Below are 20,093 nucleotides of genomic sequence, written 5' to 3'. Positions count from 1 at the left end.
CATGCGTTTCCAGAATGTGTGTCAGAGTATCCAGTTAGGCTTGGTGAGATTGCAGTACTGTCCAAGCCAGAAGAACCTGGCAGATGGGTTCATGAAACCTTTGAGCTTTCAGCATCATGGGGAGTTCTGTAAAGGTCTGTGTTTGGGGTAAGTGGCGAAACTTACGAGTCCCCAGCAGTGCAGGACGAGAGGGGGTGTGATGGGGAATCAGAGCTTACAGGGTTAACAGCTCGGGAACCCATCGTCCTGCCTGTTCTGGGGAGGAGCTGTCTCCAACTTCTGGAGAAGCTGTTTCTTTGTTCTGTCTGACTTTCGCTTTTGCTGCCAGGCAAGGAAGCAAGATGACTGCTGTCTCGGATGGTTTGTTTATTTTTACTGTTCTGCTGTAAATAAAGCTGCTAGTTTAGAACAACAGCGTGTGGACTCTATCTTCTGCAAGCTTACACACCAAGCGGCTAGTGGCGTGCACATTCTGGAGAAGTCCAGAAAGCTGAATGGAACACAGGGAAGGGTGCCAGACTCCACAACACTTTGCACCTCCAAGGAGTCTTCACCCAACTGGTGGATTGGACCCTTCTGTGATGTAAATGTGGTGAATCAGTTCCATCTTCCACAAAGTTTTGCCTTAGCCTTTGTACTGGAACATCCTGGCATTTGGACTCTGCCCAAACTTCTCACAGGAAAAACTTTCCACTGCTTCAAACACAGCAGTGCCACCTGCTGGTTGCAGTGATGGTTGGGATGACATGGCAGCCAACTCCCCTTGCTCCTCCTGCTTTGGAGATTTCACCCCCTGAACAGGAAACACCCCCCTCATTCACTCTTCCTCCAAAAGCCTCCCTTTTGTGGAGCTTTCTGTTTCAGGAACACATCCCTGCATGCTCTGGGATACTGTTTCAGCTTTCCCCGGGGTGTAACTTCTGGCAGTCTGCTCAGCAGCCCCCGCTATCTTGAAGTGTCCATCATGTGATGCAGCTTTAATTCCTAGTATACCAGTCACAGAAAATTGCTGATGTGTTAACCAAGCTAAATCTGATGGATGCTAACCCTGTAGACACACCAATGACGACAGGTGATCAGGTAGATGACACTGAAGGAGCATTTTCTGGCACTACACTGTACAGAAGTGTGCTAGGCAAACTAAATTTCATTGCCAGATGTTCAAGACCAGACATTGCAGTTAGCTGTAACTTGCTAAGCAGACAAGTCAACAATCCTACTGTTAAGGATTGGAAAGCTCTGAAACACATAGCACACTATTTGAAAGGCACTATGCATTACAGGCTGACATTTAACAATCAGAAGTCTGGTGGTCTTGAGATATTTGCTGATGCGAGTTTTGGAAGTGACACTACAGACAGGAAAAGCACATCTGGAGTTTGCTATATGTACAACCAGGGTCTATTTGATTGGTCGTGCATGAAGCAAACAACAGTACGTTTAAGTTCTTGTGAAGCTGAACTGAGTGCATTGTTTTATTCACTTGTGGATTGTGAATGGTTGTTACAGTTGTGTAAAGACATGAGAATTCCTATCAAATGTCCAATCCAGATTTATCAGGACAGCAAAGCATGTTTGGCTTTGCTGACTTCTGAAGGTTGTAAGCAAAGCACGAAGCACTTGCAATTGAAGCTGCAACATACTAGAGAATGTGTTGAGAAAGGACTCATAACGGTGTCCTACATGCCAGGTAATGAAATTCCTGATGATTTATTGTCCAAGGTTGTTCCGAAGGATCAACACTGTACCTATGTACAGAAATTGGGTTTGTACTGATAATGTACTGACACGCTGCCCAGTGGTGTTCACAGAAAGGGGGAGGATGTTAGTTTCTGTTTCTCACTGCAGCTGTGTGGAGTCCCAGGACTCTGTTTAGATTCCAGAGACCTTGCAGTCTCACGGGAAAGGGAGACGGGATGTGATGTTAGTGATTTCCTGTTTCCTTTGTTCCTTTGTTCAGTTGCTCTCTGCTTTCATAGAGAGAGGATGTCTTTTCTGTTCTGCGTAGTTTAGAAATAAAACCCTTTACAATCTAACCAAACCTCTCGTCTCTTCCCTGTGCTGGGAACCCTGCTGGATAGAATGGGCTTGAGGCCTTATCAAAGGCTCAGGTCATTATACACGTCGGAGGCGATTTCAAAGGCTCAGCTCGGAGGAAGATGAGGCCTTATCGGCTTGGCCGAGCAGAGATTCCGACAAAGATTCACAAAATGTTTAGGGGTCTGCGTACCCCCAGGGAAAAAAGCACTGGATCTAGCCATCATCTTTCTTTTTTCTTTTACAAACATTTTATTGGTTTTGAATGAATCATAGAATTATAGAGTTGAAAGGGACCCCAAGGGATGTCTAGTCCAACCCCCTGAATGCAAGAAACTCAGCTAAAGCATTCATGACAGAATGAACCATGCACATCACAAACACAATAACAACAGTTATGTAGAAGTGTCCATGTACTGTTCGAGTAGGAACCAAGACGGGTGACCAGTGGAATGAATAAATGTTTACTCCCAGCATCTAGTGCTTAAACCAAAGGGAAGCACTATCTCCATATTGATGCACTGGGAAGGGGGTGGGGTGGGGAGACTGCCTGTCCAAAGGAAAAAGAAGAAGAAGAAGAAGAAGAAGAAGAAGAAGAAGAAGAAGAGGAGGAGGAGGAGTAGGAGTTTGGATTTGATATCCCGCTTTATCACTACCCTAAGGAGTTTCAAAGCGGCTAACATTCTCCTTTCCCTTCCTTCCCCACCACAAATACTCTGTGAGGTGAGTGGGGCTGAGAGACTTCAGAGAAGTGTGAGTAGCCCAAGGTCACCCAGCAGCTGCAGGTGGAGGAGCGGGGAAGCGAACCCGGTTCACCAGATTACGAGTCCACCGCTCTTAACCACTACACCACGCTGGCTGATGTTGTTTCATTCCCCTTCTTTTTTTTGTTAGAGTGTATATTAATTTCCCAATAAAAAACCTCCAACTAACATATCAAATCATAATCCAATAAAAATAAAAAACTAAAATAAAAAAGATCAAATTGTCTTCCGAATTGTAATTTTGATTTTACGACTTCCCATAGCCTGAACCTCGAAGCATATCCAAATCTCAGTCCTGCTTCTCATTTCATTCCCCTTCTAACAACTCTGCTGTGTTGTGTCAAATGTCCATACAGATTTATATGCCATCTTTGATCAATCCTGTCTGCAGTTGTTGGTCCACCCTGAAGCTCGAAATGCCTCATGGAATCATAGAATCATAGAGCTGGAAGGAAACCCCAGGGGTCACCCAGCCCAACCTCATGCATTGTTGGAATCACCGCTGAACAATCCCTGGTGGGTGGTCCTCCAACCTCTGTTTAAAAATCTCCAACGGAGGAGAGTCCACCACCTTCCGAAGGAGTCTGTTCCCCCATCAAACTGCTCTTACTGTCAGAAGGTTCCTCCAAATGTTTAGTTGGAATCTTCTTTCATGTCATTTGAATCCAATCTTCTGGAGAAGCAGGAAATAAACTTGCTCCATCTTCAATGTGGCAGCTGTTCAGATAGCTGAAGATGGTTATCATATCCTCTTTTCCAGGTTAAACACACCAAATTGCCTCAGCCATTCCTCATAAGGCTAGGTCAGTGTTTCCCAACCGGTGTTCCCCGGCACACTAGTGTGCCGTGAGACACCGGCTGGTGTGCCGTGGGAGGGAGTCGGGCGGCGAGAGGCGGCGGCGGCGAGGATCCGCGTCGAGCCGGGGGCGGCTCCGCGGTGCTGGTGCCGAGCGGCGGGGCAGCGCGCGCAAAAGGGAGGAGCGCGAGACAGCGGAGGAGGAGGAGGCCGGCATGTCCGGGCAGCAGCAGCAACAGCAGCAGCAGCAACTCCCGGCGACGGCTCCTCCTCCGCCCGCTATCGCCGCCGCCACCACCACAACAGCCGCCGCCGCCTCAGCTGCCGCCGTCCCTCAATCCCTCGCTCTGCTGCCTCCTCCCACCCCGGCAAGGGGAAGGGAAAAAACTTTCACTTTTGTGCGTCCCTCCCGGCGTGACGCTGCGCGCTGACGTCACGGGGCGGGGCTTTAATGGTGGTGTGCCGCGAGATTTTTTCCCGGTAAACAGGTGTTCCGTTGCCCAAAACCGTTTGGGAAACACTGGGCTAGGTTGTTCTCCAGTTATATACATTCCAGAGTTAGATAAAAAAGATTCATACACTTTCTGATAATGAAGTCCCTCCTGCTTCCATAAAATATTGCCTATAAATGATCATACCTGAGCTATCTGGAGTCAGTCATACTGAGGACCCCTCAACTGGATTCACAAAGGTTATTATAAGATGGGTCAGCACCACTCAATAAGGTCCTGAACATAGAACAACCCCCTGGATGTCCACCCCTTGTCCTGGAGATATTTGTTTTGATCATGAAAATCCAGAAATGGAATTAGTGGAGATTTCTGAGGACCTACAGTATTCCTCCATCTCTTCCATGTTTCTCAGGTTGCACACAGAAATGACATATTTATATTGTTCTGTATGTAATACTGTAATAGACTGCTTTAACAAATGATGGTCAAGTTTCTTTCCTAAATTTAATCACTGATTTGATCATATCCCTGGCCTAATAAAATCTGGAACTTTTGATGTCATGTTATTCTGGGTTTCCAGTCCTGAAAAAGCAGGGATTTATTCAGTGGTGGTGACCCTTTTTCAGCCTCAGGGCCATGTTTTCTTATCAAAAGCTTTCTGGGAGCCACATCCCAGAGGTGGGTGTGGCAAAATGGGTGTGGTCAGGCAACCAAGAACAGTTGTCATAGTTCCAAGACAGATGGCAGCTGGGTAAAATCACTTTGGGAGAGTGCAGAATGGGGCCAATGAGGGATGTGGCCTGGGCAGGGTCCTGAGGGCAAGACAGAGCTGCCAGGAGGCCTGTACAGTGGTACCTCTGGTTATGAACGCTTCTGGTTACAAACGCTTCTGGTTACGAACTCCGCTAACCCTGAAGTAGCTGCTTCTGGTTGTGAACTTTGCCCCAGGATGTGAATGGAAATTGTGCACAGAAGGTGTGTGCGCAGTGGGAGGTTCCATTAGCGAAAGCGCGCCTCAGGATAAGAGGCTTAAGAACGGACCTCCGGAACGAATTAAGTTCGTAACCAGAGGTACCACTGTATTCAGTTTCGAGGTATGGGGTTGGGGGGGGATTCTCCTTGTCATTTCAAGAACGGAGCCTCATACCAAATCCCCAATCAGTAGGACTTCATTCAGTAATGCATTACATTTCTATTAGGACACAGACTATACAGCATAGGCAAAGTATGCATAATCTTAGCTGTTCATCCTTTACCCAACCACTTTCTGCCTCGTCTGCACTTCACCATCTCTCATCAAGCCATAGTTCATGAAAAACACTTACCCAACCCATTTGATTTTAGTATCTGTGTCAGAACCCTCCTTGTACCTTACCTGGAGTTGTTTTTCTCTTTAACAATCAGCCATTAATTTCCCCTTTAACTGGTTTTTACTAGTCTTGTGGTCAGTTCCCATTCCTGTGTATGTTACGCTGGCCTCACTTATTAATGGGCCTAACCTGGGTCTTTTTCCAGCCAGAACTTGCTGGAACTCAGTTCTGGCCCCTCTTGGGTGGGTGCCATTGCCATCCTAAGAAAACGAGGGAGGTATTCTGAAACTTCTTTTTCTAGAAAAATAGCAGAAAAATAGCACTGGACCTAACAGTTGCCCTACCTCAGTTCCCCATTCTTAAAAAAAATAAAAATCTGACCATTTATATTCATCAATGCATACAGGTATCACACTGTTTTATGTAGAATGATAAAGAATCCTAAGCCTGGAGGTGGGATTGGGGTCCGCTCTCCACAGTCCCCCTGACTCTGTAACCTTGGAAGAGATGCTCAAGGTCTGGGCAGTTTGGATGCGATGGGAATTGGGATGGAACAAAGCTCTTTCTACTGTGAAACAACCCCCTGAGATGTCCACCCTAGCACCTCCAGAGAAACACTATAAATGCTGCTTTCTGGTCAGCCAAGTGGAGTCAGATCTGAGGGATGCTCCTCCATCCACGATGCAGCTGCCAGTAGACCTTTGACACTGTGGCTCAGCAGAGCACACCTTGCTGTGTTGATCTGTAGGTGAGCTGGCAGAACAAAAGGTCCTCTCAAGGTGAGTGGAAAGGAGGGGAGTAATAGAATCATAGAATGGACAAGTTGGAAGGGACCACAAGGTGCTTCTAGTCCAATTCCCCACACTGAGGGACTTTTTCGCCCAACATGGGGCTTGACCCTGAGATTTAGAGGCTGAGATGGGGAGGGAGGGGCAGTTGCCGGGACCATATTTGGAAGGAGGAGGAGAGCAAGTTACCTCTCCTTCCAAGGAACCTTTGTTGCAATTGGTATGTCCAGCTCTGGTCACTGTAGAGCTGCAAGAGGTGAATGAGAAGATTAGGGTATTTGGTGGTGGAGGAATCAGGTTCCCCGCAGAGAAAGGCTGAGAAAGGCTGGTTTTGATGAAGGAGACATTAGTGGGAAATGTGGCGGGGGGGGGGGGGGGACACACGACAGAAGAATATAGAACCATGTACAGGATGAGGAAAGTGGAGAGCTGCCACCCCCACCAGTTTTGTCAGACTAAATTGGCCCAATGAATTGATGGGTGGGAGAGGAGGAGCAGACAGGAAAGGTCCTCATACAGCAGTGTGCAGGCTGCTTTTTTCATTTTCTTTGGTCAGTGATACGGATCGGAAAGGGGGGGGTACCTCCTCTCCCTTCTCTCCCTTGAACGACCGAGGCGATGACCTCAAGGGTATCCACCGTTCACCTGCCCTCAGTTCCCTTCACCGTCGCACAAGCACCACACTTCTCCCAGACCCCCTTTTCTTTCTTTCTTTCTCGAGCGAAATAAGCTCAAATATATGAATATATTCTCCTATCTCTTCCTATGGCTATTTGCGCTCCATACTTAGAACGAGTAGACCGGGCGTCCCTGTACCTCCGCTTATTCCTATGGCCGCGTCTTAGCCAATCACAGCCATGCATTCGTCCTGCAGGAGCTAGCTCACGGAGCCCTTGCACGCCTCATTAAACCTACTGACAAGCTGCTGACGGCCCCCCGCAGCGAGAACAATAGAACCGAAACTTCCGACCTCGTAATCTTGTCAAGACCTTGTTACAATGTATCCATTCTGCTCGTAAACCTGTCAAAACCCTGTTACAATATCCACTTTGTTTCCGACTTTGACCGAGGCTACGGAATAGGTTGGAAACCATCGGAACCTTTCGAAAATCATATAAAATCAACAATAACTCCGATTTCCTTGCTCTTGGTGTCATTCAACTCAGCTCCCTTTGGACTCCATGATGGCACCCCGACCTCCATAATCCCTGAAGCGGCAGGGCACGTACACAGGAACTTCTTAATCCTGTCAGATCGTCCTGCCTAACCCTTCCTCCAAGCAATACCAGGTGGCAGACGATGCATATCACTGTCCCATTGTCCTGCCACCACCGGTACTTAGAAATGTTTATTTATGTATATCCCTCACTCCGCACATTCCCCCTCCCTTGTCTCAAATGTTAATCAGTGTAACCCCACCTCTCTGTAAACATATTCATGACGTATGTAACATATTCATGATGTAGTCCATGAAACCCAACCTTCCCATAATATATTCATGACGTTTTCATGCACTGTATTCTGGGACTTGGAGGGAACTTTTAAAAGTCTATGTCGCCCCATTCTCGGGGTTCAATCTCGTCTTGAACCTGTTGCGCAATAAACTCGGATCTCCGCATCTTGCTCCTGTTTCCGGCTGAGCTTATTTTCTCCGCTAGGACCCGCGGACTCAGTCCGACGCACCGGGTGGCTTGGAATTCCACGCCCGGTATTTTTCCGTAACAGGTGGCGCCCGAACAGGGACGGGCGGTTCTCCCGTGTTGCTGACCGGGGGCCCCGAATCTTCTGCCGGCTCCGGGCCATTTTGCCCGAGAAGACCCTCTGGACCTCCGGCCATCTTCCGGGCGGTAATCTAACGTCCCAGGAGTTCAGCCGGGGAGCAAAGGGACATCCAGCCGGCTTCTACGATCCCGGGATCTACACGGAAGACGCGTGAGTATAGGAAACCCAGTGCACTGGTGGAAAAGGGGGGTGGAAGTCTCCTGGCAACTGAATTCTCTGCCCTCCTCTCTATCGCTCTTTCTCGCCTGTCCCTTGGTCCAAGTGCTGAGAGAGACCGTGGACTGCCGCTCGGCCCGAAAGGGGGGCTCTGAGCTCTATCTCTTTCTCTCAAATTCTCCAGTCAGCCGCACCAACCGAGAGTCCGAAAATAAGACGGAGAGACCCGGCTTGAAAAGACAGCCGACTCCCTGCAACGGGCATCTCGGTTGAAAGCAAGGGATTGGAGTTCTTCTTCCGAACTTCCCGAGCGCCCTTACGGAGGGGGCAGGAAGGGGTCTTGCTTTCCTATCAATTAATCCCAGCCGCACCGGTCGGGCCACGTAACACGTGTATCGTGCGTGAGCCCGCTTCCGATAGCAAGGGGGATTTTCCGTCCGAAACTCTATCAAGGGATCACCCGATCTGGCACCGCACGGCGCGGGCGTTCAGTAGGGTCCCTCTTCCGAGATTTAACGATAGGTAGGAGGTTGCCAGGAGGGGAACCCGAGAAGAGTTGGGTGGAACTTGGCAGAGTGGAGAGGAACCCCTGAGAAGTTGAAGAGTAGGAAAGGAAGGAATAGAGAATAGGCAAGAAGAGCTCTCAAAAAAAAACCCGCTAAGAAGTTGCTAAGCAGCGAAACCCTCCCCTAAGCCCACACCCCCTAACGATCCCTTCTCCCCTCTCTTTACCTAGACACGCGTGAATAAAATGGGTACCCAAGCCTCCAAACACGAGCGGGCTCGCTCCGGGAGGAAGGCTTCTAGGAAGCCATCCGAGTCCCAGAGAGACCCCGACTCCCCTCTTGAGTTCGTCATCTCTTATTGGAAATCTATTCCCGGGCACAAATTGTTATCGAGACAGAAGTTAGAAGACCTCTGTACACACACCTGGCCCACTGGAACTGCCTCCGCAAAACCAGGGTTACAGTGGCCAAAAGGGGGCTCTTTTAATGAAGAACGCCTACAATACCTTAAGAAGTACCTGATAGAAGAAAAGCCCCGTCAATTAGAATACCTAGCCACATTTGAGACGGTCAGAGGATTGCTCCAAGCCACTAAAAGAGCCACGACCTACCAGCTACCTATCTTAAATCATGGAAGGTCGCCTCCGCCCCCCCCATACGAAGGACACCCAGGAGACGACTCCATGGAACAAGCACTCATTCCATTCTATTATGGGCCAACTAATCCACCCGCCCCTAGAGAGGACTCAGATAGCGATGGAAACGTAGAAGAACAAGGGGCACGGGGGGGCGCGAGCCCGCGGTTAACAAGACAGCGAGCCAGAGAAATACAAAACACCACCTTAGAAAGCTCCAACCTCCTGTCTCTGAGACAGCGAGCCAAAGAAATACTAGAGGCCACCTCAGGACACCCCAGCCTCCTTGAAAAATCAAAAGAGAACCCGGAGAAATCTCAAGAGGTCCCAGGGACATCCAAGCAAGCAGACTCAAATCAGGCAGACTCCGCAGCAGTCCAGATGCCCTTAAGGGCCCTGCCGATCCCACCCCTACAGCCAGACGGACCCCCTCGAATGGTGTATACCCACCAGCCGTTCTATACAGCTGACCTGGTAAATTGGTCAAATCAAATGCCATCCTTAAGAGACGACCCGGACAAATGCCACCGTCAGGTCAGCGCCATTTTTTCAACCCATAAACCGACCTGGCCAGACGTTCACGTTCTCTTAAACGCCCTCTTCAACGAGGCCGAGAAGGCAGATATTCTGGCAAAGGCAGGAGAGGCAATCGAACTCCCCAACTACCAGACAGGACGCCCACAAGGGTTAGAGCCGCTCACAGCTCAATGCTTACGCACCGAGCCGACGTGGGATTACAATACTACCAACGGCATCTGGTATCTGAACTTATTCAAACGGGCAATCCTAGACGGCATTAAGGCCGCTGGACAACGTACTGTCAACTGGACGAAGGTCCAGTCCGTGTTGCAAGGAGCAAACGAACACCCATCTGATTACTATACCAGGCTAGTCTCAGCCATCAAGACATGGGGGGGAATCGACCCCGAAAACCCCCAACACGAAGTCATAGTCAAAGGCTTCTTTAAAGACCAAGCCTGCCCCGATATAAGGAAGGCCCTGAACTTACAAATAGGGTATGATGGCAAAAGTATCAGTGAAATCCTCTCAATCGCCAAATCTGTATATAATTCACGGGATGAGAGGAAGAAAAGGGACCCCAAACCTGAAACCGAACAGATCCTTGCCCTGAGTATGGACTTAAACTCCGGAAGGGGCAGGGGTTTCAGCCGAGGAAAGGGAATCCGAGGAGGAGGACCTCCCCATTCCCTTAGATCATGGGGACCAGCCACCGGAGCCTGTTATTACTGTCAGGAAGAGGGACACATAAGAAGATTCTGCCCCTACCTCAATAATATAACTTATGGAGCGCAACATCCAAATCCAACTTACGGATACGGGAACCAACCACCCATCCTTCATAACCCTCAACCAGCCACGGCCACATATAAACCCCAACCGCCTCCGAGTGCATCTACCCAAAACCAAAGACCCCCACCAGGACCAAGGACCCAGATGCCCGCTATAACGCCGTCCACCCACCCGTGGACTAACGCCACGGCACCTCCCTTGCACCCACCTAACCAACCCTTTCCTGATGACCAAGAAACCTATTGACAATTAGGAGGGGATCCCAACCAAACCCTAACCATCTGTCCAGTCCTTACGTTATCCTCTGAAGACCCATTTTGCACGATAGAGATCGATGGCCACCCGTATCAATGTCTATTGGACACAGGAGCCACATACTCTACTTTGACCGATAGCCACCTGAAGCCGGGTCCGGAGACCAGAAAAGTTATGGGTCTGGATGGGATACCCCGCACTTGCCCACTATCACGTCCTTCCAAGGTTACCCTCGGACCGCTACTGGCCGAGCATACCTTCCTTCTAACTAGCAGCCCGGTAAACCTTTTGGGAAGGGACCTGCTTTGCAAACTGAACGCTACCATTAAATGCACCAAGGAAGGCATCTACCTACACATGCCCGAAGAATCCATCCCATCCTTCCAAGGAATAGTTGAGGAGGAAAAGACAGACAGACAATTCCCAAACCTACCCCCGGAATTGGAACGAGATTTGCCCTCCTCTTTATGGGGCACCGAATCGACCTCAGTGGGTCTCCTATTATCAGCGACCCCAGTGAAAATTACCTACAGGACTGACTTACCCTTTCCCTGCACAAAACAATATCCCTTACCCAAAGAAGCTATCGAGGGGTTAACTCCTATGATCGAAGACTTCCTCGAGAAGGGAATCCTAGTCCCTTGCGCATCCCCATGCAACACCCCAGTGCTCCCAGTAAAGAAACCATCAGCAGAAGGGGCACCAGTCAGATATCGTTTTGTGCAAGACTTGAGACTTGTGAACCAATTTGTCATACCTCGACATCCAGTAGTGGGCAACCCGAATTCTTTGCTAAACGCCATACCTGCAGAGACTAAGTGGTACACCGCTGCGGACCTCTGTTCCGCCTTCTTTAGCATACCCCTAGACCCGGCCAGCCAATTTCTCTTCGCCTTCACCTGGGGACCTAGTCAGCTAACCTGGACTAGACTGCCCCAGGGGTACGTGGAATCACCCGCCATCTTTTCGGCCATCCTACACCAAGATTTACAAGACATACATCTCCCTGCTGGCTCCGCCCTCTTGCTTTACGTAGATGACCTCCTCCTTTGTTCCACTAGCGAGGAAGCATGTAAAATGGACACTAAGCACCTCCTGGCTGAACTAGCTAGAAAAGGACACAAGGTGTCGCCAAAAAAACTACAGTATTGCCAACAAGAAGTTAAATACCTCGGGCACATCCTAGGAATAGGCACCCGAAGCTTAGCAACGGACAGGATAGAGGCGGTCACTAAGATTCCCCTCCCCAAGACCAAGAGACAGCTACGAGGATTCTTAGGGATGGCTGGCTTCTGCAGAGCATGGATTGCGGGTTACAGCGAGATAACGAAGCCCCTGTCGGCTATGACCCGTCAAGACCACCCAGACACTCTAGTTTGGGAGGAAGAGGCATACAAGTCCTTTGAGCGATTGAAACAAGAACTGAGATCTGCCCCCGCCCTAGGCTTACCTGACTACAGAATCCCCTTCAACTTGTTTGTCCACGAACAAATGGGGGTGGCCTCGGGAGTGTTAACTCAGCCTTTCCGAGACCAGGAGAGACCTGTAGCATACTACAGTCTGCAATTAGACACCACCGCAAAGGGGGCAGTAAGCTGCCTACGGGCTATAGCCGCCGCAGCGATCCTCCTGGAGAAGGCTCAAGAGACAGTTCTGGGGCACGAGATCACTATCCATGTGCCCCATTCTGTCTCCACCCTCTTAACATTAAAGGGCTGCCATCACTTTTCCAACTCCAGACTAAACAGGTACGAAGCCGTCCTGCTAACCCCATCAAATGTCACCATCAAGCGAGTTAACTCCCTCAACCCAGCCACTCTTCTTCCCCTCCCTAATGACGGGACTCCGCACCATGACTGCGCCACCATAGTCCGGCAAGCCGAAAAGCCCAGGGAAGACCTGGACCACCTACCTTTAGAGAACCCAGATATAATACTCTACACAGACGGCAGCTCAAAGGTTATTGAAGGGGAAAGGAAAACAGGGTACGCTGTGGTCACTGATTTTGAAGTCATAGAAGCCAATCCAATAAACCCTCAATACAGTGCCCAGGCCGCAGAATTAATAGCGCTTATACGCGCCTGTGAAATATCTGAAAACAAACGGGTTACAATCTACACGGACAGCAAGTACTGTTTTGGATTGGTGCATACCACCGGCCAAATTTGGTTACAAAGAGGCTTCCTAACAGCTGCTGGTTCGAAAATTTCACACGCTGCCCTGGTAGAGAGACTCTTGACTGCCATCCACCTACCTACCGCGATCGCAGTCGTCCACTGTAAGGCTCACACTCGCGGTAGAGATCCAATCTCAAAGGGAAATAGACGAGCAGATGGAGCAGCCCAGTCAGCCGCACTCCGCCCCCCAAACAGTGACTCCGAATTTCAAGCTCCACAAATCCCACTTAACATAGACACTACACAAATTTACAAAGAAGCACCAGAGGAAGAAAAGACCCTCTGGCAATCTGTGGGTGCAGTTCAACACAATGACGTTTGGGTTCTCCCAGATGGTAGGACCGTCCTTCCAAAGGCATGGGTTCCAAAATTGGTGAGGGTCCTCCATCAACAAACACACTGGGGGAAAGGGAGACTGATAGAACACGTAAAAAGATCCTGGTACGCTCCTGGACTTGCAGTCGCAGCCACAACAGCATCAAAGAACTGCGTTACCTGTAACTCTTATAACCCCAAACGACAACCCAGAACGCCACCGGGGGCTAGACTGTGGGCATTTGTTCCATTTGAGAGCCTACAGCTGGACTTCATCGACTTACCACAATGTCAAGGGTTTAAACATGCACTGATCATAGTGGATAAACTCTCCTCTTGGGTAGAAGGATTCCCTTGTAGAAAACCTACTGCCTCTGTAGTAGCCAGAGCCCTCCTACAAGACATTATCCCTCGGTTCGGAGTGCCCCGTCGCCTGGATAGCGACAGAGGAACGCACTTCACGGCTCAAATAGTGCAACTAGTGGCCAAAGCCTTACGAATAAAATGGGACCTCCATACACCCTATCACCCACAATCTTCGGGCCAGGTAGAGCGAATGAATCAAGAAATTAAAACCCAATTAGGGAAACTCTGTAGACTCACCGGACTGAAATGGGTGAATGCACTCCCGTTGGTCCTCCATAATATACGGAGCGCACCTACTGGACCATTGAAGTTGTCCCCATACGAACTTTTATTCGGGAGACCTCCTCCCGTCTATAACACTCAGTTCCCGCTCTCAGAACTTGAGCTAGGAGAAGCGGAACTTACTAATTATGTCATTCAGCTCCAGACGCAACTGCAGCGCCTCCACCACTACGCGGCCATCGAAGGACAGAACCTGCCCATCGACGTCCACGCTCACTCCTTCCACCCTGATGACTGGATCCTCGTCAAGGTCTACCAGAAGGAACCACTCCAACCCGCGTGGGAAGGTCCCTACCAAGTACTCTTGACATCGCCAACCGCCGTGAAAGTAGGTGAGAAGAATTCCTGGTTACACCACACTAGGTGCAAGTCCTCACCCCCTCCACAGGAGACTGAAGAAAGCGACGGAGAGGACTTCACCTTTTCGACTCCACCTGCTCCACCGACCTCATATATTGACGACGACGACCAACAGACCGCACCGGATCGGGGCCACATTCGGGCCCAACAGACTGGACCAGCAGATCGGGGCCAAGGTCGGGCTCAACAGACCGGACCAGCAGATCGGGGCCAAGATCGGGCTCAACAGACCGGACCAGCAGATCGGGGCCAAGGTCGGGCTCAACAGACCGGACCAGCAGATCGGGGCCGAGGTCGGGCTCAACAGACCGGACCAGACACCGCGACATCCAACTGGACGTCCGAAATCATCCCAGATACTAACACCATCAAGTTGCGTTTCAGACGCGGTGACAGCCACGTTTGACAACCTCGTTAACAGCCTCGCTTTGACAACTCATCTGACAGCTCCATTTGACACCTCCGTTGACAGCTTGCTTCGTTTGACAGCCTCGCTTTGACAGCTCATCTGACAGCTCCATTTGACAGCTCCGTTGACAGCTTGCTTCGTTTGACAGCCTCGCTTTGACAGCTCATCTGACAGCTCCATTTGACAGCTCCATTGACAGCGTGCTTCGTTTGACAGCCTCGCTTTGACAGCTCATCTGACAGCTCCATTTGACAGCTCCGTTGACAGCTTGCTTCGTTTGACAGCCTCGCTTTGACAGTTCATCTGACAGCTCCATTTGACAACTTCATTTGACAGCTCCATTTGACAGTTTCATCTGATAGCTCCGCTTTACAGCCTCGCTCTATCTAACACCTTCGTTCGTTTCACCATTTGCGCTCTCCCTGCGCGCATCCAAACCATGGGTCTGGCCTGCAATGCCCTTCTTCTCGCCGCCTTATCCTGGGTCCCGTCCACCTCATCGGACCACTGCACAGGGTTGCAAACGGACTATCACTTCCTGGACTATCATGAGGTCGAGACGGGAAGGGCTAACCCTGATCGAATGGGGGATTTTGATTTCTGCCTTCCAGAGTCTCGGATCTTACTGCGCCATTCTCTAGTACCCCGACTCACCAACGACGGATACTGGGAACTTTTCATCCGAAACAAGGACTTGCGCCGTATCGGGTCCGCGGCCCTCACTCTTGACCACTCCTCTTACCGGCTGACCTGCCAAAACGGGACTTATCTTCTCTACGCGAACGGGGGGATCTCACAAAACCCGAACTGGACCGAAGTCGAGATAGGAGGGGCTTCCCACGCTTACACGGACTCAAACCACCCCTCTGGAAACTTGATTTTCGGGTTCCAGTGTCTCCTCTCCACCCCAGAAACCCGGAAGCCTCAACTCCAGGGACTCTGCCTGCGACGATTCTGCTGCGTATGGAACCTAGGGGTCACTCATGAGTGGAAAGGGGCTGAATATCTTGAAGGTTGGCACCATCTCGTACACCCTTCGCGCTCCCCCTCATGGGACCACGTCGGACCCCTGAGATGCGGCGGTATCGCCAGGGATAGACGACTATTGAACACTACCGACCCACTCCACCCAGTCGGCACAGCACCTCGGCAATTCGGCACTGACTCTGCACTCCCGGGAGAAGACCTCCTTTCATCCTGGGAGCAAAACTCCTATATTAAACTCCTCAGCCAGGTGGCAAAGGAAGCACCCTACCCAGACTGCTGGATCTGTGCCCACGCGCCTAGCCACCTCCAGCAGAGCCTCCCACTAGTCCCAGTGCCAGTGACCCTCGAACAATTCCGTTCCGGAAACGTTACTTCCTGGAACTTAACAGCACTCAATTTGACACATCAATATCTCTATCTCACCGGCCCTACAAAGGGGCCCCTTTGCCGCAGCTTCTCCGGGGAAGGAACCTTCATTGGATCCAGTACGTGTTCCAACACTCTCGAAATCCTACCAACTGGCCGGGTCACCGTCACCAATACAAGGGATTCCCGGACTTTTCCAAACCTCACCGTCGCCTGGGCCGCTGTCGTCGGACACCCCTCCGACTGGAAGCCCCAACCCTCAGACTCCATGCTGTTGCAAACCTTTGCTTCAGGCAGAATGGAATCTTACCTCAGCGGCCTATTCTGGGTGTGCGGACACCGCGCATATACATGGGTGAGCCCACACATGTCCGGATCCTGCTTCGTCGGCTACATTGTCCCCGGAATTAGGATAGTTCCACATTTACCCCCTGGAAGACAACGGAATAAAAGGGAGCAAAGGGAGCTGTCAGACCTGTCAGATGTTGCTGCAAATGGAGAGACCGTGGGCCGGGCACTTTTCCCTGCCTACGGGGCCGGCTCAAACCATGTGGATATCCTTCGACTCACCGACATCCTCCTTAAGTTCATGCAGGAGGCGACCCAGATCACAGACTCTCTCATGTCGGAACTATCCGAGGTAAGGCAGTTGAGCTTACAGACGAGGATTGCAACGGACTTCCTCTTGTCCAGTCAAGGAGGCACCTGTGCCTTAATAGGCACCGAGTGCTGCACATACGTAACTGACCAGACCTTAAATATAACTGGACATTTGAACAATATTCACGAGTTAGCAGGGAGGCTACACGATATCCAGCATGAGGGACTATCCGATGTGGACCTGTGGGGATGGTTACCCAAGCTGGGATGGCTCCGACAATTATTGAAGGTCATGTTGCTCATCATCTTGGCCGCTATTTTTTGTGTGTCTATTTTATGTTGTACTGTGCATTGTATCAATCCCTGCTGCTCCCTCCTCCGCCAGTCTACTTCTTCTACCTCATTCTCTCTTCGAGCCTATTCCCGTTCCCAACACACCCCTACCTTCCCAGACTATGTACGGATGAAGCATCTGGGGGAAGGGGAATATGAGATCACCGAAATTTAGCGTTTCTGTGGTGCGGAGAAAGGATTTGCAAGTTCCTACAGAACTTTAATGCAAATCTATCTCCGAATGGGGGACTGATACGGATCGGAAAGGGGGGGGGGTACCTCCTCTCCCTTCTCTCCCTTGAACGACCGAGGCGATGACCTCAAGGGTATCCACCGTTCACCTACCCTCAGTTCCCTTCACCGTCGCACAAGCACCACACTTCTCCCAGACCCCCTTTTCTTTCTTTCTTTCTCGAGCGAAATAAGCTCAAATATATGAATATATTCTCCTATCTCTTCCTATGGCTATTTGCGCTCCATACTTAGAACGAGTAGACCGGGCGTCCCTGTACCTCCGCTTATTCCTATGGCCGCGTCTTAGCCAATCACAGCCATGCATTCGTCCTGCAGGAGCTAGCTCACGGAGCCCTTGCACGCCTCATTAAACCTACTGACAAGCTGCTGACGGCCCCCCGCAGCGAGAACAATAGAACCGAAACTTCCGACCTCGTAATCTTGTCAAGACCTTGTTACAATGTATCCATTCTGCTCGTAAACCTGTCAAAACCCTGTTACAATATCCACTTTGTTTCCGACTTTGACCGAGGCTACGGAATAGGTTGGAAACCATCGGAACCTTTCGAAAATCATATAAAATCAACAATAACTCCGATTTCCTTGCTCTTGGTGTCATTCAACTCAGCTCCCTTTGGACTCCATGATGGCACCCCGACCTCCATAATCCCTGAAGCGGCAGGGCACGTACACAGGAACTTCTTAATCCTGTCAGATCGTCCTGCCTAACCCTTCCTCCAAGCAATACCAGGTGGCAGACGATGCATATCACTGTCCCATTGTCCTGCCACCACCGGTACTTAGAAATGTTTATTTATGTATATCCCTCACTCCGCACATTCCCCCTCCCTTGTCTCAAATGTTAATCAGTGTAACCCCACCTCTCTGTAAACATATTCATGACGTATGTAACATATTCATGATGTAGTCCATGAAACCCAACCTTCCCATAATATATTCATGACGTTTTCATGCACTGTATTCTGGGACTTGGAGGGAACTTTTAAAAGTCTATGTCGCCCCATTCTCGGGGTTCAATCTCGTCTTGAACCTGTTGCGCAATAAACTCGGATCTCCGCATCTTGCTCCTGTTTCCGGCTGAGCTTATTTTCTCCGCTAGGACCCGCGGACTCAGTCCGACGCACCGGGTGGCTTGGAATTCCACGCCCGGTATTTTTCCGTAACAGTCAGACACAGGGACCTACACTCTGGCCAAATCCAGCTAGCAGGCTCATCCCCTCCACACAAACACACAATTGTTTTCTTAACATGAAACAGGATTGCTAGGCAAAGGTCCATGTGTCCATGAGGAGCCATGGAGGAAAATGCTGGCCTGTTTTCTTCTTCTTGGCAGGGTCGCAGTGACCTGTTCTCTGGCTGGGTCCAGGAGGAGAATGCCTTTTTCGAATGCCACCCACTTTTATTCCCCCAACTGCATCCTGCTGGGGGTCCCGGGGCTGGAGGCGCTTCACTCCTGGATCTCCATCCCCTTCTGCCTTGGCTACCTGGTTGCTCTCGTGGGCAACTGCACCATCCTCTTCATCATCAAAACAGAAGCCAGCCTCCACCAGACCATGTTCTACTTCCTCTCCGTCCTTCCGGCCATCGACCTGGGCCTCTCCACCTTCACCCTGCCCAAGACGCTGGCCATCTTCTGGTTTGGCCTTGGGGAGATCAGCCATGGGGCCTTCCTGGCTCAGATGTTCTTCATCCACAGCTTCACGGGGATGGAGTCTATCATGCTGCTAGCCATGGCCTTTGACAGGTATGTGGCCATCTGTGACCCTCTGAGATACACCACCATCTTGACCAAGGCAAGGGTAGCCTGGATGTGTGCTGCCGTTGTGCTGAGGACATTCTTATTTGTGCTGCCCATTGCCCTGTTGACTCTCTGCCTGCCCTTTTGCAGCGATCACGTCATCCTTGCCCACACCTACTGTGAGCACATGGGCATCGCCAAGCTGGCCTGTGCTGACATCCGGATCAATATGATTTATGGCTTGTTCACTATTACCATCCTCATGCTTGATGTGGTCTTCATTCTTTTGTCCTGTGTGCTGATCTTGCGGTCTGTTTTCCGGCTCCCCTCCAGCTCAAAGCCTTGGGCACTAGTGGCTCTCATGTTGCAGTCATTTTTGTCTTCTACACTCCTGCCTTCTTCTCCCTCCTCACCCACCGCTTCGGACGCAACATCCCCCAGAGTCTGTCGTGCTGGATGAGGACCCCTGGCCTACACTGACTGGCATCTCCCCAGAGTTTCAGGCAGGGATTTCGTCCAGCCCTTGCAGGAGATGCCAGGGGCTGACAATGGGACATTCTGCATGCCAAGCAGATGCTCTAGGGCTCCCCATATTTCACTAGCCTTTCAATGTTATGCTATTAGCAGTCGTGGAGATTCCACCTGCCTCTTTCGAAAGAACACTCACCTGGTCAATTTAATTAATTAATTATAATAATAATTTATACCCCGCCAATCTGGATGGGTTTCCCCAGCCACTCTTGGTGGCTTCCAACGAAAGATTAAAATACAATAGTCCATCAAACATTAAAAGCTTCCCTAAATATAATAATAACAACAACCATCCATTTTCAGTCCATTGAATTAGCAATTAAGCATTTCTGGACAAGGGAATGGCATACTTTTGTATATTAGTATAAAAAGCATGCACAGGCAAGTATTACTCATTTATGATGAGAATAGGATTTATTTATTTTGAACTTCGCTGGGTTCCTCCTTGGCAGCCAGTGCAATGGTTTCATCAGGGCTAGAACTCAGGACCCGCTGCCTTGAGGGACATCTAAGGGCAGTTGGGCAGGGAAAGGTCTCCCTTGGGAGGTGGTGGACTCTCCTTCCTTGGAGGTTTCCGAGCAG

General features: G+C 50.3%; 3 protein-coding genes and 1 pseudogene across 3 annotated transcripts in view; 3 read left to right on the top strand and 1 right to left on the bottom strand.

Moving 5' to 3' along the window:
* Positions 1 to 20,093, bottom strand: part of LOC114595223 (uncharacterized) — a 646,585-nt gene that overhangs the window by 439,428 nt on the left and 187,064 nt on the right. The window lies entirely within an intron of this gene.
* Positions 1,684 to 14,709, top strand: LOC144327409 (protein NYNRIN-like). Its single transcript, XM_077926747.1, has 5 exons — positions 1,684 to 1,690; positions 6,108 to 6,138; positions 7,873 to 8,079; positions 9,331 to 10,358; positions 11,829 to 14,709. Exons 1-5 carry the CDS (start codon positions 1,684 to 1,686, stop codon positions 14,696 to 14,698), a joined length of 4,143 nt encoding a protein of 1,380 aa, XP_077782873.1. The 3' UTR covers positions 14,699 to 14,709.
* Positions 15,104 to 17,162, top strand: LOC144327408 (uncharacterized). The gene has a single exon (XM_077926746.1). It carries the CDS (start codon positions 15,141 to 15,143, stop codon positions 17,160 to 17,162), a length of 2,022 nt encoding a protein of 673 aa, XP_077782872.1. The 5' UTR covers positions 15,104 to 15,140.
* On the top strand, positions 18,616 to 19,460 carry LOC144327407 (olfactory receptor 52E4-like; annotated as a pseudogene).

This window comes from Podarcis muralis, chromosome 4, assembly GCF_964188315.1.
Source record: "Podarcis muralis chromosome 4, rPodMur119.hap1.1, whole genome shotgun sequence".
NCBI lineage: Eukaryota > Metazoa > Chordata > Lepidosauria > Squamata > Lacertidae > Podarcis > Podarcis muralis.
This window is presented reverse-complemented; position numbering and strand designations above follow the sequence as displayed.